Source organism: Anabrus simplex, chromosome 1 (assembly GCF_040414725.1).
Source record: "Anabrus simplex isolate iqAnaSimp1 chromosome 1, ASM4041472v1, whole genome shotgun sequence".
NCBI lineage: Eukaryota > Metazoa > Arthropoda > Insecta > Orthoptera > Tettigoniidae > Anabrus > Anabrus simplex.
This window is the reverse complement of record NC_090265.1, coordinates 1,515,439,689-1,515,459,726: the sequence shown is the minus strand read 5'-3', so window position 1 is coordinate 1,515,459,726 and position 20,038 is coordinate 1,515,439,689. Positions and strand designations below refer to the sequence as shown.

The 20,038-nt window shown below is 38.5% G+C and overlaps 1 protein-coding gene across 1 annotated transcript in view; it reads right to left on the bottom strand.

Moving 5' to 3' along the window:
* Nucleotides 1–20,038, bottom strand: part of LOC136879866 (tubulin polyglutamylase ttll6) — a 651,223-nt gene that overhangs the window by 544,868 nt on the left and 86,317 nt on the right. Inside the window, exon 3 of the mRNA XM_067153263.2 lies at nucleotides 3,659–3,761. Coding sequence (XP_067009364.2) covers nucleotides 3,659–3,761 — 103 coding nt within the window. The remainder of the gene's footprint in view (nucleotides 1–3,658; nucleotides 3,762–20,038) is intronic.

Here is a 20,038-nt window from a genome sequence, read left to right as displayed (position 1 = left end):
GAGAAAATTCATAAGCACTTCATTTGGACATCCGTGGATAGTGAGATACATACCCTTGTCAAATCCTGTAAGACTTGTAACATCACTAAACCTGCCCCGAATACTCGTCTAGGTCTCTTGTCTTCCGAGCAAGCTTCTCGTCCAATGGAGAGATTGTTTATAGACTACATTGGTCCCTTCCCGAGATCTCGGAATGGTCATCGTTTCATACTTGTGTGTGTTGACACCTTTTCACATTTTACGTGGCTGTTCCCCACTCGTATGGCTAACGCCAACACCACCATCTCGTGCTTGAAACAGATATTTGCTTCATTTGGACCCTATCAATTTTTGGTAAGTGATAATGCAAGAACCTTTACTTCTGTCCAGTTCCAGAATTTCTGTTTTGATCTATCTCTTGTTCATGTAACCGCTACCCTGTATTACCCGTGGCCAAATTATGCTGAGAGAGTGAATCGTAACCTGCAACCTGCCCTCATAACTTATCACTCCACTGACCATTCCAAGTGGGAATCTTCACTAAATTGGTTGTCGTTTGCATTTAACACTGCCATTCATGAATGCCGCAAGCAAATCCTTGCTTCGTTAATGTTGGTTTTTACTCCAAATTCTCCACTATCTAATCTGTGGTCAATTAATGATCTTCTGCCCGATGATGCCAGCCCAGAAAAGGTCCGAGCTGATTGGCACCATGCATGAAAGAACTAAAAGGTTTATTACACTAAGGTCCAGTGTAATTACAACCACGGGCGAAGGCCGCACGATCTGTCTGTGGGTGACCAAGTGTTTATTAAAATGCACACCGTCAGTAGTGCTGCGGACCATGTTATCAGTAAATTGGCTCCCAGATTTCGAGGTCCCTGCACCATCTTAAAGTTCCTTACCCCGGTGACATTATTAGTGAACGATCCCGAAAGGAAAAGGATCAGCAGAGTCCACCTCTCCCAGGTGAAGGTACCTTAAGTCATGTAGGGAGGAGTAAATACCACTGTGGGTGACCATGTAGATTTAGTTGTAAGCTATTTGTAAGATTTTAGTTGTAAGGTAATGATAAGTTTCTTGTAAGGTACTTGTAAGATTTTAGTTGTAAGGTAGTAAGTTTGTGTGTAAGGTACTTATAAGTATTGTGTAGATAAATACTTTATGTATCTCCTAGCACTTATCTACCTTAGTGTAATGTTTTTAGTATAATAAGTTAGGTAGGTTTTAGTTTAGGGTCACTGCTTGGAATTTATTTCCCTAACTTTCAGGCTTAGGGTAAACTCCTGTAGTTTCCTTTCACCCCCACCGTAAACTGGTCTAATGAATGGATTATAGATAGTGCTTACGCCGAGGCTAGATGCTCTAAATTCCCTGGTGTGCGAAGACAGTTTAAACATTTTTGTACTTAGCACCAAATAAGACTTTAACTACCATTATTGTCAATACTGTACAATAGGACGGCCTTGTTTTGAGTGAAAATTCACCAACGTGTTCACTAGTGTAACATTTTTTAGTTAATTTTGATATTTTGTTAATGATAAGATTGTAAATGTTTTTTAATGTATTCACTCAGGTAACATATTTTTATTATTTCTAATCAGACGTCTGGTAGAATTTTGAGGTATTTGATATGACTGATGATGCCTCACAGAAGGGGTGAAACATGTCTCAACGATTTTCAACGATGTTTAACTAATACGTTAACATCTTGTACCGTATTGAATAGGTTGAGTTAAAATACATTTCTTATATTATTATAAATTAAGATACTTTCAATAAGGAAAAAATGATTTTCATTACTTGTAACCACATCATCAGCAAGAACCTGTGGTCTAGCAGTGCAAACTCAATCCTGTGATTGGTGTGAAAAAGTGATGCAAAGTGATCACGATTTCAACTCTGTCCACAGAAAGGATGTACACTCATTCCTTATGAGCACTATGGAAAGGTTTGGAATTTAATCCAGGCTTTTGGCATGCAATCTGATTAGAAATTGTATACCACCACCTCCCCTACCCTGCCAGCCAACATTCTGATGGTGTAAGTTTTTCGACCAACGGGACTGGAATCGGTTAACTACGGTGTCAGATTGAATAGATTTCAACAGCCTAGGCCACTAGGCGGACTAACCTCAGCACTATGTGTGATAGAGTAAGTAGTTAAGCTCTATGCCTGGCCACCTTTGCCCCCAAGAATTAACGCGTTACTCATTTCTGGTGTATGCCGAGTGAACCTAGGTATGTTCCTTGACTTCTTGAAGGGGAATCGAACCAAAGTCCTTTTGGATGAACCAAGCATACCTTTCCTGCCTTGGCTATCAGCCCCTTTATGTGCTTAACATCATACTAATATCTGTTTTTGGTTTGAGATAAGAAAAGACTAAGAATGGAAGCGTAAAAGCAATGGTACAGCCCCACCATTTGTCTGCTATGAAAATGGAAAACTACGGATAATCTTTACAGCTACCAATAATTTTGCCCAAACCCACCACCTCTGGAAAGCATAGCCAACTCATTCTATTTAGAAAGCTATATATAGAATAAAAATATATTATAAAATTAAGGCATTGCACCCTCTAGCACAAAGAATTAGACAACATTAAGGAATGAATTTCACTAAGAAAGTACAGAAATATGCCAGCGGAACAACCGGTTGATTCATCAGCTCCATGAATGATAGTAACAGATTTTTATCAGAATGATATTAATGACAGTATTGGTGAATTTATCTAGCTTGGATATATTTACACTATGTTTAAAATATGCCTTTGCTGGCGAGATGTAGTGTTTACAGTGCACTATGTCTTCTGGTATGGGCTATATCAAATTTGTTACTTTCATTGACCTGTCTCAGTCTCATCCTTGGCTTTGACAATATGAAAGTGACTGAGGTATGAGTGATTCTGGTAATACCATTCCTTATGCAGCCAGTCCCTTTTATGAATGGTGTGAAAATATCGCTCATAGGGTCGGTTGGTGCATGCATTTCAGTGGGCTTGGCAGACAGATATGTAATAGCAACGGCTGGCTTGGTGCGGAAAGCAACGGGAAACTACCTCGCTCCTCATTTCCCTAGTACGTCTCTTCAGTAACGCCTAGGCTATTTATGACAGCTGTTGGCGGAGCTGCAGAGGATCAAACCAGCCTTCGGGCTGAATACCCAACATACATACATGTTTAAAATTATTTGTATAAAAACTTTCTTCAGTTTATACCAGTTTTCTTGGGTTGCTGAAGCCACCCAAGCTCATTTTGGTTTTGGCTGGGGGTTCAAGGCAGTATGTCCTTCCTGATGTGACATGAATTTCAAGGTGAAAATCTCAACCCAAGATTAAACGGAATTTGAACCTCAGCCCTTTTGGAGAGAAGCCAGCATCTAAGCCAATGAACTAATCATGCACATTTGCGTAGAATAAACCTTTATATGGATTAGCTGTAGACTCTTTCTCAATAGTTGTGAGTAATATGACTAATTTAAGTCTTCAGGATGTACACCTTAATACAAAGCTGTCTAGCCTTGAATTAGTGTACATATATCTGATACAATTTAAGTATCTCAATCATATGAATGCTGGAAACCTCAAACTTCCTTAAACAGAATGATCTAATTTATAGAATTATTTCTGATTTACTGCAAATTTTATTAGAGAAATATAATCATAAACCAAGAAACTTACTTCTTTTTTCGTTTCTTCTTTTTCCGTTTCACTTCTCCAGCTGGTATCAAAGGATCAGACTTGTTTGGTTTATTTGGTGAAAGAAGCGGGATGTAATGTGGCACTGCAGAAATTTTCAGTACAATGTTATTTAGATAATGTATTTTAATTCAAAGTAAGAGATATTATAATCTAATTTATTGGCCAAAGAAAGGAACATTTATTGTGATTTTCAATTATAATTTTTAATACTTTTTAAAATATAAAATTAGTTAATTATCATGATAACAGGAATGCTCTCTCAAATAAATAATAATACAGATACAAATAATACAAGGAGTTCCAAAACTAACTTCAGAAATATTGTCACTGTGAACCATGAGGCAGATATAAACTCTTTCATGTGAATGAACAGAGTGTGCAGTGGAGGAATATTTACACTCATAAACAAAAAATCATATATCAAGAAGGAGTTGTCATTTGTTCCAAACTCAGCATGCTATTACATCGCAAGCAGATAGTCAAATGGTAAGTGTAGTGACATGATTAGTTGAAGAGCCTTGCTATCAGAGGCTGTGACTGTCCTGCCACCCATAGCCTATGTAAAGGTTCATAAAGGCTACTTATGTCCAGTGGAATGCTGTTTCCAGTTGTGGAGAGCTCATCAACCACTCAACATGCCTCTATGATGAAAATGAAAAAGATTTAATCCATTTATCAGAGTTTGAGAGGGGGCACATTTTTGGAATATGCTAGACTGGATGATTGCATTGACAAATCCTCCATTACCTAGGCTGTTCAGAGAAGACTGATAGGGTGTGTTGGGATCAGTGGATGCGTGGGGCCAGGCACACACAGCAGCTGAGCTCAGAAAGCCCTTGACTGACCATCAGAAAAGAATATCATTTGATCCTCTGACAAACATTAGCAGGCCCAATTGTTATGGTGTCCACCATCCAGGCACATGTAGCAATATCATTACAGGGCCATATCTGCCTGAACCATTTTTAGGTGCCTGGCTGAAGGAAATTTAATCTCATGGTATCCTTTACATGTCTGCCAATGAGTGGTGGTGGTGGTGGTGGTGATTATTGTTTTAAAAGGAAGTACAACTGGGCAACCATCCTCTATATAACACTAATCAGAGAGAGAGAATGGAAGGGGTCCGACACTTCAAAAAATGAAGGTATCGGCCAAAGGAAGACAACGGCCACAAAGGGCATGAAAATAGAAGACTCCCTAGGCCTCCATACGTAATACCGTCGGGATCTGAAAAGAATAAGAGTTGACCAAGGGAGGTTGGATAGGATAGATGAAAGTGAGGAGCCTGGCACAGGTAAGTAGAAGCAATGCCAGGACTCAGCTGAGGGGCCCGTGGTCACCAACCCACGCTGCAAAGTTCAGAGCCTCTGAGGCCCCTTTTAGTCGCCTCTTACGACAGGCAGGAGATACCGTGGGTGTTATTCTACTGCCCCCACCCACAGGGGGATCCCGAAGGATACACCTGGACTGCTACATGCTGGAACCAGTTGTCTTTAGTGACGAATCCATGTTCTCGTGTACTGAAAATGGCTGTATTCATGTTTGGAAGCCTCTTAGTTAGCATCTCAATCCAGGCTCTACTGTGGTCCAACACACCACCACTACTGCTTGTATGCTGGTTTGGGGGGAGGGGATGAATACGACAGTTGAGCACCCACAGCAGCGATACAAGGGACATGGACAGCGCAGCAATATATGCAGGACATCCTGCAGCTGCATATATGTTCCCTTTCATGAGAGGCTTCCAAGAGGCATTTACCAGTAGGATAAAACTTGGCCATACATAGCAAAAGAATCACAGGAATGCCTCCATAACACCATCACACTACTGTGGTCTACCTGATTGCCAGATTAATTGCCCATCAAATATGTCTGGAACAATCTGGGACACAAACTTCAGCAGCCTAGGAGTTTACATGATGATTTTTTATTTATTTTTTGTTGCTATTGGCTTTACGTTGCATCGACACAGATAGGTCTTATTGCGACGATGGGACAGGAAAGGGCTAGGAGTGGGAAGGAAGCGGCCGTGGCCTTAATTACGGTACAGCCCCACCATTTGCCTGGTGCGAAAATGGGAAACCACAGAAAACCATCTTCAGGGCTGCCGACAGTGGGGTTCGAACCCACTATCTCCCGAATACTGGATACTGGTCGCACTTAAGCGACTGCAGCTATGCAGCTCGGTTTTACATGATCTAGAGGACTAGCTGCAGCAAACAGGGATACTGCAGGATACCCTATGAAATCTGCAAGCCTCCAAACTCAGTCATATAATATTTTGAATCCAATGTAAAGGCAGACCCACAGGGTATTAGAGTCTTTCTTCAAGTGTATAGTTTCCTGCAACCGACCGACCGACCAACCAACCAACCATCTTCATTTAGGGCAATCGCCCAAGTGGCAGATTCCCAATCTGTTGTTTACCTAGTCTTTTCCTTAATAATTGCAAAGATTTTGGAAATTTACTGAACATATCCCTGGTAAATTATACTAATCCTTAATTCCTCTTCCTATAAATGAATATCTATCCCAATTTGTCCTCTTGTATTCCAACTTTACCTTCATACTAGCAAAATATCCATGCTTTGCTACAGCTTTAAACTGGAAGTTATTATTCAAAGGTTTACATTTTGGAGATTCCACTGTCAGCTGAGCCTGTAAAATACACCCTCAGTTCATACGTCAAATGGACCAATAACATTATTATAAAATCTAAGACAGAATTTTATGTTTATAGATGGCAGCACCAATCTCTGGTAAAAATCAAGATGAAACCTCTATTATTTAGGCCTAGTAAATGCATTAAGCTTGCGGAATTTGATTAGTAATTTCAGAGATTTTTAACTCTTTTAAAATGAGACATTAAATGTGTGCAAGAATACGTAAGTACCATAAATGATATACAGTCTCAACACATGTTCCAACAGTCAGGTACTAAGTTTAAGGTTATTTCAGTTAAACCCCTGAGTTTTTATAAATACTTGTTCTGGCAAGAAAGAAGAGAAATCGGAAATTTGGTCAAGTACCTTGACTGTTGAGAAGACTTTGTTCTAGAACTTTAACAACTTCTGCATGGTCCCAAACCTTATATACATGAAATATTTTGAATTATATCATATACTAAGGAGTCCAGATGGATCATGGAAGAAGATTGGTCGATTGAACAAAGAGCTTCAGTGGGTGGCCAAAAGTTCCGGATCATTCTTTGTAGACAGCAACAGTTGGATCGATGACAGGGACTTCAGCAGGGATGGACTTCATCTGAACCAGCGAGGAGTGGCGAGACTAGGTGAACCCTTTTCGAGGGTTACCGAGTCCTTTTCCACCCAAACGGATGACGGCGCAGAACGGGCAGCCAAATGATGATCCACGATGGGAGCAGATTCAGTGGAGCTACAACGACAACAGGGCCACCAACAGGATATTGTGAGAGGCAGTGATACCGGATCGTGTTCTTTGATTGTTGCAGGTAAACTGCGGAAGTATCGGTAATAAAATCGCAAAATTTGAAAACTTGTTGATATAATATAATTGATATAATTGTGGGAACGGAAAGTTGGTTATCGGATTTCTAATGTTCAGACGGGATAGAGGATCAAAAGAAGGGGGAAATTTCATTTGTGTTAGGTCAGAGCGAAGCAGTACGTTAAAATGTGTTCTCAACGACTGTGAAATAATTAGGGTAGAGGTTAATAATGCACAAATAAACAAAATATAGTTATTATTGGAGCTTATCGCCTGCCAAAATCAGGTTTAAACATGATCACTCATCTTTCAGAATTGACATGTGCAAATATAAGCTATAGGAAAAGAACTATAATTGCAAGGGATCTAAATCTACTGTCAGTAAACTGGGCTGGGTCAACTACGGGGGAGCCTATCACAGGATGCAGTTAACTTATTAGTGTGGAATAAGGGCTTTTCCCAAGCCGTTACAAAGAACACATGTAAAAAAGCACTTTTAGATGTTTTTCTAGTCAGACCGGATGATATAGTTATATCTTGTGATGTAATCATGGGATTAGTGACCACAGTGCAGTGATACTCAATTTCTCTTGGGAAACTTGTAATATGAGGCCTGTGAGAATTTCTACGACTATTTGGTGTTATCCGAGGGGAGACTCCGTAGGTTTTCAAAACATTTTGAGGTTGTGCTATACAAATTGGTTAAAGGAGGGCAAGAAGATGGACAACATTTGGGAGAACTTCAAAACCATTTTAAATACTGGACTGAATAAATTCGTTCCCAAAAGGATAATTAGGGAAAATTCAGATCCGCCATACTACACCGCAACTATTAGGAAGCTTAAACGTAAGACTAGAAGAGAGTTCAACAGAAGAAATAATAACGATGTGTGCAAAGCAGAGTATAGAAGTTTGGCAAAGCTTTTGCTAGCAGAAAAGAAAGTGGCTGAAGAGAAATATCTTGACAATATCCTAAATAAAAATTAAAACTCCTGGAATGTGTTTCAAAATGTATATGAAAACTGCAGCACTATGGAAAGGTTTTTATTCCGGCAGTACAGTTATTCAGGGACAATTTTACGAAAACTAATAATGATTTCCAAATTAAAGCTTCATTATTGCATAAAGGTCTTTCTAAACTCAGAAGAAGTAAATCTTGTGGGCCAGATTCTATTTCTGGAGAGGCACTTAAACTCGGGCGTGAAGCGATCACCATATTTAATAAGATTCTTTAATATATCACTGAACAATACGAAGTTTCCAAAAGATTGAAAATCAGCCATTGTAGTTCCTATTCACAAACAAGGTGACAAGAGTGACTTGAATAACCACAGACCGGTAAATTTGACGTCAATCATATGCAAACAAATGGAGCAATTAATAGCAGATTATTTGAGGTTAAAATGGAAATGATATTTAAGAGGCAGCATGGTTTTAGAGAACGCTTCTCCTGTGAAAGTCAGCTCTGTTCCGTATATCAAGATATATCGGATAAGCTTGACAGTGGCTCAAGGATTGGTGCAATAGTTACTGATTTTACTAAGGCATTCCATCATGTGCCACATGACATCCTCCTTAACACGTTAGCGCATACGGGCATTGACATCAGACTTGTGAAATGGATACAAGAACTCTCTCAATGGAAGAACTCAGAGGGTGTGTGTGGGAGAAACTCTATCTTCTCCAATAAGCATTACATCTGGTGTGGCTCAGGGTAGCGTTATTGGGCCAATTCTTTTCATACTTTTCACGATTGATAGGCCTGATTCGATAAAATTGGAAGTGCGCCTCTTTGCCGATGATTGCATCGTATACCGGGAGATAAAAACAGAGGAGGATGAACTATTGCTTCAACAGGATTTAGATGCGATTGAAAAATGGGGGCGTGATAATCAAATGAAAATCCACAGCAGAACAAGCAAGAAATTTGTTTCAGTAAAAGAAAATGACAGTAAAGAGGGATTACAAAATTGGAGGGGAAAGTGTTGTTGAAGTTAATAGTTGTAAGTATTTAGGTGTTACTATTACAAAAGACTTAAACTGGTCAGAGCAAGTGGAAAATGTAGTTAAGAAATCCTGAAGATCGTTACGTTTTGTTATGCAGAATCTTAAGAAAGTTAATTCTGGTGCCAAAAGTAAAGCTTATAAATGCTTGGTAAGACCGATTCTCGAATATGGATCTACGTGCTGAAATTTGTATAGGGTGGGTTTAATAAATTCCCAAGAAAAAGTTCAAAGAAGAGTGATGCGTTTCGTAACTGGGAATAGGAGGAATACCATTAATTGGGAAAGTCTTGAATACAGAAGAACTAGAGCTCGCCTGTGTGGTCTTTATTAGAGCCATACGGGAAGGGCTGCCTGGAGTAGTATTAGGAATAGGTTGGAACCTCCCCCATACTTATCGAGAAATGATCATAAGCATAAAATTAGGGCCAGATACCAGCATACGGATGTGGGAAAGTTTTCATTTGTAAACAAGACCATAAGGGATTGGAATAAATTACCTGCAGCAGTCTTTGGTAGATTCCCTTCCGATGTCAGGTCATTCAGGAAGACCATTAGTGCTAGTGTAGAGTAAAAATTGTAAATTACGGACACTGAATTTGTGATTTTCTGCTTGGCTTAGATTGTGAAACTAGGTAGTTTTTCTTGTGGTAGCCTATTCTCTTTCCTGCGAATTGCTTGTTGGTACTTATACTGTTGTAGTTGTTGGGTAATTACCTATGTTTTAAATTTACTTTATTATCACTAGTAATGTTAAGCTAGTAGTATGCTCAACGTATAGTACTGTAAGCTGTAGTGTTAAGCACTGGAAGTGATGATGATGGATTTTGAATTTTAAACTTAAACTAGTAGTATTTCTTTCCAGGGATTTGCTTGCTTGCTTGCTTGCTTGCTTGCTTGCTTGCTTGGTGTTGGTGTATGGTAATTATGTTTTAACTTTACTTTATTATCATTGTAATGTTAAGCTAGTAGTAAGCTGAATCTATAGTATTGTAGTGTTAAACACTGGAAATACTTCAGTTGTATATGCAATTTTTTTACGATGATGCTGGATTTAGAAAGTTTAACTAGTAGTATTTTCTTTCCATGTAATTGCTTGTTGTACTCTGGTTATAGCAGCAGCAGCAGCAGCAGCAGCAGTAGTAATAATAGTAGTAGTAGTAGTAGTAGTTGGGTAATTATGCTTAAATCTCACTTTATTATAAATTGTAATTTTAAGCTAATAGTAAGCTCAACCTATAGTATTGTATGCCATAGTGTTAATTGAAAATCCACAGCCTGTTTCCAGTCATTCGACCGAGTCAGGAATGGAATGAACGAAGCCCCCATCTAGCGGTGAGGATAAGAATTGTGCCGGCTGCCGAAGCCTGTTGCATTCCCCTGGGGCAATGATTAATGAATGACAGATAAATGAAATGATATGGAAGAGTGTTGCTGGAATGAAATATGACAGGGAAAATAGTGTTAAGTACTAGAATGTATGAAATTGTATATGATGATGCTGGATTTAGAATGCTAAACTAGTAATATTTCTGTAATATTTTCTTACCATGGAATTGCTTGTTGTACTCTTATTGTTTGTTTGTTGTTGCTGGGTAATTATGTTAACTTTATAGACATGATACTGTACAGGCTTTTGGGCTTGTGCCATGCCTCAACTGTCCACGAGAATTCTTCTGAGGACACAGAGCACAGTTTTCTGTGAAACGTTAAGAATTTCACCTTATTTTCTTGACACAGCACAAGCCCAAAAGCCTATACAGTATCATGTCTATAAGTACAGGCCGTGAAAGCATTAACGGCAATATGTTAACTTTACTCTTACACTACTGTAAGTGACCATTACCACCGAGATGTTTCCCATTTGCGATGTAGAGAAAATGGGTGAACAGAATTTAATGAAAATCGGTATGTGAAGGTGGGGAGTAAGGAACTACAGTCTACACTGCAAATAATTTTGTTCACCCTCGTTGAAATGGTAGTTTAGGGGAAGGTGCCAAAATTTAATTTTTAATTACCTATCTTACTGGCCATATCGAAAAGTACTACATAACAAAAGTTATAGAGAGTACAATGTCCGGTTATTTATGTCTTATTCAGTTTTACCATACCGACTATAATAATATTGGTGGTGATGGTGATTAAATTGTGAATATGATTACAAGAATGAGAAAAAAGTCATGAAGGAGCGATCACTTGAATAATAATACAAGAGGGAGTCATGAAAGGAAGGACACCTCACTCTACATTAGATGCTGCAATATCACAGAGTCAGAAGAAAATTAAATGTGAAGGCCTGCAATATAGAAAGCTCATAAAATTGATCAACAACAACATTACATTGCCCATTGTTTGATGTGAGTGCTTTGTCTATTCTGCTGCCATGAATCTCCGATAGATGGGATTACTGCTGCGTACCTAGTATAACAGCCTGCCTGAATATTGTCGGGAACTAGCTGGGGACTTAGATCTCTCTTCTTTAGCATGCTATTCCTCTGGTTCATAAGTTTTCTGATACTACTGGTACATAACACACTGGATCATCATAGTATTCTAGCTTTTCGATCCCTACTCTGAGGCAGTGATTGGAATGAGCAGTGTGCACACTTAAACATAATAATGACACAGGAGTGTTCACATGATATAGATGTTGATTCCCTGAAATATTTCAGATTCCCTATGGGAATCAACATCTATATCATCTGATGGCCAAGCAGGCTTCAATTTCTGGAAGTGAGACAAGTGTCTCATAGTGCATTGGGGCTGCCGGTGGCTTCAAGTAGCCTACGCAGTGGCCTCCACGTTATGCACTAGCCATGTGTCTTGGTAGGTGTGCAAGGTACCAACTGACGAGCCCAACCTAGAACACGGGGGTGAAACGCTGGCAACCAGGAATGAGTTAGCTGGAAAATTTATAATGTCCAATAAGAGACCATTTATATTGGTATTAACCATAGTACTTTTTGTTAAAAGTGAGAAAATGTGCTGTTTTTCAGTTTATCGAATATGTCATATGACAGCATTACTTTTAATCATGACATTCGTACTGACGTCATTTGTCATTTGTAATGGCCTATGTTGACTTCAGTTGGGAAAACTATAAGGACAGTCTTTCTGAGAATTCCATAGCGAAGCACGGGTACAACAGCTAGTTGTTTGATACAAACATCATTGAGCTTCATATAATCACGCGGGCGCTTGATGCAATATATTAATCTATGCATGTGCTAAGTAATGGCATCTAAGTGCGTGACCGATTCACACGTGTGGAACATGAGTTCATACTATTTTCGGAAGGCTTATCAGAGACCGATCGTCTTACTCACATACTTCCTGTGAGGTAATAGGGACGTGTAATTTTTAGCCTAGTAGCCTCTTATAGCAGTAGTTGGGCTTTGAGACAATAAGTGTTATAAATATATCATAGTATGTATTGCATAAGACATGTAGAATAAGCCTTTTTGACCAATTGTATCTCTTGATTTCTGGTTTTGTAAAGTTGGCAGGTATGTGGTAAGTATATTTTAAATTACTAAATTCTATTCCTTTATTTACAATGCTTTTACAGCTCAACTCTTTATCACCACTCCTTAGTCCGCCTCGTTTCCCTGAATGTACCTCACTATATCCCTTCTAAAAAACTTCCTAACTTATACGCACTACTGCAGTTCAAGTGAAGGCCATCTAAGCATATATCCCTATCTCCTCCTCACCCATTAGTGTCTGCAAATCTCACTTCCCATTTCCCACATACCCATCCAATGTGGGTCATCAGTTTATAGACTGGTTTGATGCAGCGCTCCATGCTACCCTATCCTGTGCTAACCTTTTCATTTCTACAGAACTACTACATCCTACATCTACTGTAATCTATTAGTTACATTTATACCTTCGTCTACCCCCGCCATTTTTATACCCCACACTTCTCCCAAATATTAACTGAAGAACACACGCCCTATCATTCTGTCCCTTTTTCTGGTCAAATTTTGCCAAATCATTCTCATCTCATCCATTCAATTCAGTTTCTCTTCATTTGTGATTCAATCTCTCCACTTCAGCATTCAAGTGTAACACCACATTTCAAAAGCTACTATTCTCTTTCTTTCTGAGCTCGTTATCATCCTTGTTTCATTTCCATACAGTGCCAAAATCCTGATGAAAGTCTTTAAAAACATATTTCTAATTCCTTTATCAATGTTCGAAGTTAGCAAATTTCTTTTCACAAGAAAGACCTTCCTTGCTTGTGCTAGTCTGCATTTTATGTCCCCCTTACTACAGTCATCATTAGTTATTCTACTGTACTACCTAAGTAACAATATCCACCCACTTCCTTTTGACTTCGTTTCCTAATCTAATATTCCCTGCGTCATCAGACTTCATTTGAATGCACTCCATTACTTTGTTGCGAATTTGTTTATTTTCAACTTGTACTCCTTCACCAAGACTGCGTCCATATCACTCAGCAATTTCTCCAGATCTTCTGCAGACTCATATAGAATAACATCATTGGCAAATCTCAGAGTTTTGATTTCCTCTCCTTGGCATGTGATTCCTTTTCCAAATTCCTCCTTGATTTCCTTTATTGCCTATCCTATGTAAACAATGAAAAGGAAAGGGGACAAACTACAGCCTTGCCTCACTCCTTTCTGGATTGCTGCTGCTTTTTCATAGTCTTTGATTCTTATCACTGCATACTGATTTTTGTACAGATTGTAGATAATCCTTCTTTCTCTGTATCTAATCCCGATCACCTTCAGAATCTCAAATACTTTGGTCCAATTAACATTATCAAATGCCACTGATGCTTTCACGGTCCGTACTTATAGACATGATATAGACTTTTGGGCTTATGCTTTCTTGACACGGCAAAGGCCCAAAAGCCTGTATCATGTCTATTATCAAATGCCTTTTCTAGTCTACAAATGCCATGTACATAGCCTTGTCTTTCTTAATATGATCCTCTAAGATGAGTCGTAAGGTCAGGATCACTGCATGTGTTTCTATATTTCTATATTTCTTTCAAAGCCAAACTGATCTACTTCCATTCAGCTTTAACTTGTCTTTCCATACTTCTCTAAATAATGTGTGTCACAATTTTTCAAGCTTGACTTACTAAGCTAACGGTGCATTAATTTTCACACTTGTCAGCACGTAATTTCTAGGGAATAGGTATAACAACATTCTGTCTAAAATCCGATGGCACAACCCCTGTATCATACATCTTACACACTAAACGGAATAACTTCTCCATCCTGGTTTCTCCTAAAGCAGTCAGTAATTCTAAGGGTATGTCATCGATTCCCGGTGCTTTGTTCCTGCTTAGGTCTCTCAAAGCTATGTTGAATTCCGACCTCAAAATTGCGTCTCCCATGTCATCAGCATCAACAGTCTCTTCTTGTTCCAAGGACACTATCATCTACTTCTTTACCTTTATACAACTCTTGGATATATTCCTGCCATCTTTCTGACTTGTCTTCTTTCCCTAGAAGTGCTTTTCCATCTGAGCTTTTAATATTCATACACCTAGTTTTCCTTTCTCCAAGGATTTCCTCAATTGTCCTGTATGCAGCATCTACCTCTCCTACGACCATACAACTTTCAAAATCCTTGCACTTCTCTTTCACCCATTCTTCCTTAGCTGTCCTACACTTTCTATCTACTTCATTCCTTATTCGCCTGTATTCTTTTCTGCCCTCCTCATTTTCTTGCATTCTTGTACTTTCGTCATTTGTCAATCAGGTCTAGTATCTCTTGAGTTATCCACTGTTCCTTAGTTGATCTTTCCTTTCTTCCTAACCTTTCTTCAGCAGCCTTACTGATCTCATTCTTTATGACTGTCCATTCTTCCTCTAGCGTGTTTCCTTCAGCCTTTTCATTTAGTCCTTGTGTTACATATTGCTTGTAACAATTCCTTACACTCTTTTCTTTCAACCTGTCCAGATCCCATCTCCTTGCATTCCTTCCTTTCTTCAATTTCTTCAATTTCAGATGGAATTTCATGACCAAAAGGTTGCGGTCAGAGCCCACATCTGCTCCTGGGAGAGTCTTGCAATCCAACATCTGGTTTCTGAATCTCTGCTTAATCATAATGAAGTCCATTTGATACCTTCCAGTGTCTCCAGGTCTCATCCATGTATACAGCTATCGTTTGTGGTGTTTGAACCAAGTGTTAGCAAGGACTAAATCATGATCGGTGCAGAATTCAACCAACCGGCTTCATCTTTCATTCCTTTGTCCCATTCTGAATTGTCCTACCTCTTTCTTGGCCTACCATTGCATTCCAATCTCCCATCACAATTAGATTCTTTTTCTTTTTTGCTATTTGCTTTACATCACACCGACACAGATAGGTCTTATGGTAATGAAAGGCCTAGAAATGGGAAGGAAACGGCCATGGCCTTAATTAAGGTACAGCCCCATCATTTGCCTGGTGTGAAAATGGTGGGGTTCGAACTCGCTATCTCCCGGGTGCGAGCTCACAGCTGCGCAACCCTAACTGCACGGCCAACTCGCCTGGTCAATTAGATTCTCGCCTCCTTTTACATACTGTATTAAATCTTCTACCTGTTCTTATACTTTTGATTTCATCATCTGCTGAATTAGTAGGCATATAGATGTGCACTATTGTGATAGGCATCGGTTAGGTGCCTATCTCGACAACAATAATTTGTTCACTATGCTGGTTGTAGTAGCTTACCTTCCTATTTTCTTATTCATTATTAAAGCAACTCCCACATTGCCAATGTTTTATTTTGTGTTGAATTCTTTAGTTGCCTGACCAAAAAACCTGCTCTTTCTGCCACTGTACTTCACTTATACCAACTATATCTAATTTTAGCCTATCCATTTCCCACTTCAGATTCTGAAGCCTACCACAATGATTCAAACTCCTAATATTCCATGGTCCAACTTGCATTCATCTTCCGGATGATTGCCCCCTCCTGTGTATTCCCCACCTGGAGATGTGAATGGGGACTATTTTACATCCAGAAAATTTTACTCAGGTGGAAGCCATCATCATTCATTCATCCAGAGAGATTTGCATGTCCTCGGGAGTTAGTCACAGCTGTAGTTTCCTGTTGTTTTCAGCCATGTAACAGTATCAATGCAACTAATGTGTGTTAAATATTATAACAAGGCCATATCAGTCAATCTTCCAGACTGCCGCCTTTGCAAATTCCGAAAGGCTGCCACACCTCTTTCAATCAACTATTAGTTAGTTTGGTCTCCTATCTGATATGGTTGCACCTACGGTTCAGCTATCTGCTTCCTCGGGAGTTAGTCACAGCTGTAGTTTCCTGTTGTTTTCAGCCATGTAACAGTATCAATGCAACTAATGTGTGTTAAATATTATAACAAGGCCATATCAGTCAATCTTCCAGACTGCCGCCTTTGCAAATTCCGAAAGGCTGCCACACCTCTTTCAATCAACTATTAGTTAGTTTGGTCTCCTATCTGATATGGTTGCACCTACGGTTCAGCTATCTGCTTCATTGGGATGTGAAAGCCTCCCCGCCGCAGCAAGGTCACAGGGTTCATCAATTCCATACTCTTATTTCAATTCCCAGTTACCCTCCAGTCAGTATCTCTCCTATATAGTATCCCAGTGAATACTATCTCTTCTTCCTTAAACTTCTTCCGTGTTGTTACAAACCAGATCCCACACATCCCAACTATGTTTGTACCTTTCCTCAACATTTGCCTTAACCTAATTCCTGGATAAACTTTACCCTGGTTCCCTTTCCTCCACACACTTCCCCATATGTCTGACAATTGAGTCACCCATGACCGGAACCTCAACCCCACTCTGCTCATTTGAACCCCTCCTTTCCTGGTTTCCCTTAACTTCCCTGATGCCTGCAGAACCCATTTCTTCCTACCTTTTCTCCCTCACTACCCTGCTCCACCTCTCTCTTCCTATTTTCTACTCTACTTTCCCTTTCCTACTGGTCCCATTCCTCTTGTCCTGCTCCTCTTCTGTAACACTTCCCAGGCCTCTATCTTCCTTCTGCTAATCTACCTGCAGCAACTTATACAGATTTCTCACCAATACCTCTCCTGGGCCCACTGGCTGAGAAAAACCCTTAGCCCTCATTTTCTTTGACCCTAAAACATTAGCACCTGTCTTCCACGACTTCTCCCCTTCCTTCCCCTCCCTCTTGCCTACTTACCGTATCCTGTACGTTGATTGAGGGAGACCTATCTTCATTTCCGTCCTCCATTACAAGTTTAATTATCTCCACTCTGATATCGTAATCACTTACTTATATGAACATTACAATTAAGCATATCAAGTTTAATGTGATTCCAACAATTCTTTGTGCATGATTTCTTTTGTCAATGAGTTAATGTATTGTTAAACCTTTACTCCACTAACCAATACTGATAATCATTACCTAGTGACAATAAGAGAAGTTAATACTGGTAGTTAAAAATCTAATATTTTTCTAAGTCTACAATTGACAAAACATCTTATTATTATTATTATTATTATTATTATTATTATTATTATTATTATTATTATTATTATTGTTCTTCCATTGTCCCACACAGCCAGCGACCATTTTAAACCACCATTTTGAACAATTATAGGCATCATATTGGCTTCAAACCAATGTCCCTCATGTCCACTTTTACTGGATCTCGCCAGCGTCTTTTGCTTGTGTAGTGTCTGTGAGCATGATTGTCAACATATAGGAGGGTCTGTTGGAAGTTCCAAGTGAAGAGGTGTAGTGACAGTGCTCTAAAATAAATGACAAAACATATGGCTGAAATAACCACAACTTTAGGTTTTCCGTTTGGTTCCATGAAACAAGTAAGGTGACTTAACATTATTGTTTTCTGATTCATTAGTCATAATTACTCCACGATTCTTCTCAATCATATTTCCACATAAGAGATAGTATAGAAAATACTTCACTGGTATACCTACATTAAGGAATACACAACCTCTTTTTAGCAAGAGACAAAATTCTGAAATATTTGACAATGTGTCTTAAATTTTCAACATATCTGTGTTATACCTAAAATGCAGAGATTTTATATATATGCTTTTTTCTGTTCTTAATAGACTGAAAAACTTGATTGTGTCAGCTCATCTGTTGACATGATGCTTTCTATTAATATTCTGCTGAAAACGGCATATAATTCAGCATTCAAGGAGCGAGTGAAGAAGAATGTTGTTACAATGGAGACCTGTCAGGAAGTAATGTTGTATGGAGAGAGAATTCGCCTCTCCTGTCAAAATCTAGGGGTAAAAAATACCTACCGTATACCTGCCTTGAAGAACAAACTATTTCCATTATGTCAGATGAAACAAATGACAAAACAGGCAGGGCAATATTTGTTGTGATGATTTTCACACTATAACCATGTCTTCATGATGCAGACTTTTCTGCTTGCCAGGAAGAAAGAGCATGCCTTCCAACATTTTCTGCAGGAGAGAAGTTCTTAAGCTGGATTGTTCCTCATTACTGTTCCCACATCGTGGAATACGTGGTTAGAAACAGTTGAGTAGCTTGCACACAACTGGGACATACTATTTGAGTTTGTTGCCTCTAGTGTCAGTCAGGAGTCTAGAATGCTTAGAAACCAGTTCTGCATCAATTGCTGCAGGAGACTCTCCAAAGCTTCAGAACTTGAGGAAAAACCTCAAAGTGGATATTAAGGGAGCCTTTAACAAGATAGTGCAGGAGAAGCTTGAAACACTGAAAGACACTCTTGGGAGCTGAACAACAGACGATATAATAGAAATGGTAAGCAACTTACACACAAAATTGGACACATTTATAATAGAGGTTAAAACTCAATTTTAAAAAATATCTTTGATCCTTACAGAATTCTAGTGAGCAACAGGAGACAGACCAAAGGTTCTTGTCAAAAAATACCAATTCTGAAAGAAATTTCTGCTGACGAAGGGGAAAATAAACTGTTAAGAAGTACCCAGAAATCTCAACAGATGTTGAGACAATATATGAGAATCACCAATCTATCATTGATAGTGCCCCAAGAGGTGCTGGTCGAGGTATGATTATGAGGTAGTAGTTTCAGAGAAAGTACAACTGGGCAACCAACCTCCCTTAAACACCAATCAGAGGAAAAATGTAAGATGTGTGACACTTTGAAAAATGGAAGTATCAGTAAAAGAAAGGGAAGGGCCACAAAAAACATTAAAGTGAATGGTTCCCTAGGCTCACAATTAGACATTTATTTATTTTTCACCTAGTCGATACAATGATTGCTTAAGGCAATTTAATGGTTAAAAGTGGTACATGTTTTGTATATTATCAACATCTTCAGCCACATAACACTGTTTAGATGAAAAATATATAAATTGACAAAGTAATGCTTTAGAAGAAGTGTCCTTAAAATTAACATAAGATAACATAACATATAAATATAAAATATAAATATAAATAACAAATAACTCAAGAGAATATATATAATATAATATATTATATCATATATTCTATATTATATATATATTATATATAATATAGAATATATATAATATAATATATTATATCATATATTCTTTATATTATATATATATATATATATATTATATATATATTCTCTTGAGTTATTTGTTTGTTTTAGTGTTGTCAATCTTATGTTAATTTTAAGGACACTTCCTCTAAAGCATTACTTTGTCAATTTATATATTTTTCATCTAAACAGTGTTATGTAGCTGAAGATGTTGTAATATACGAAACAAGTACCACTTTTAACCATTAAATTGCCTTAAGCAATCATTGTATCGACTAGGTGGAAAATAAATAAATACTTAATTGTGAATCTATTGAAGTGAGATACGGACCATGAAACTGATTTTATGTGATTCCCTAGGCCTCACAAACCCAATTCCATCGGGGTTGGAAGAGAACA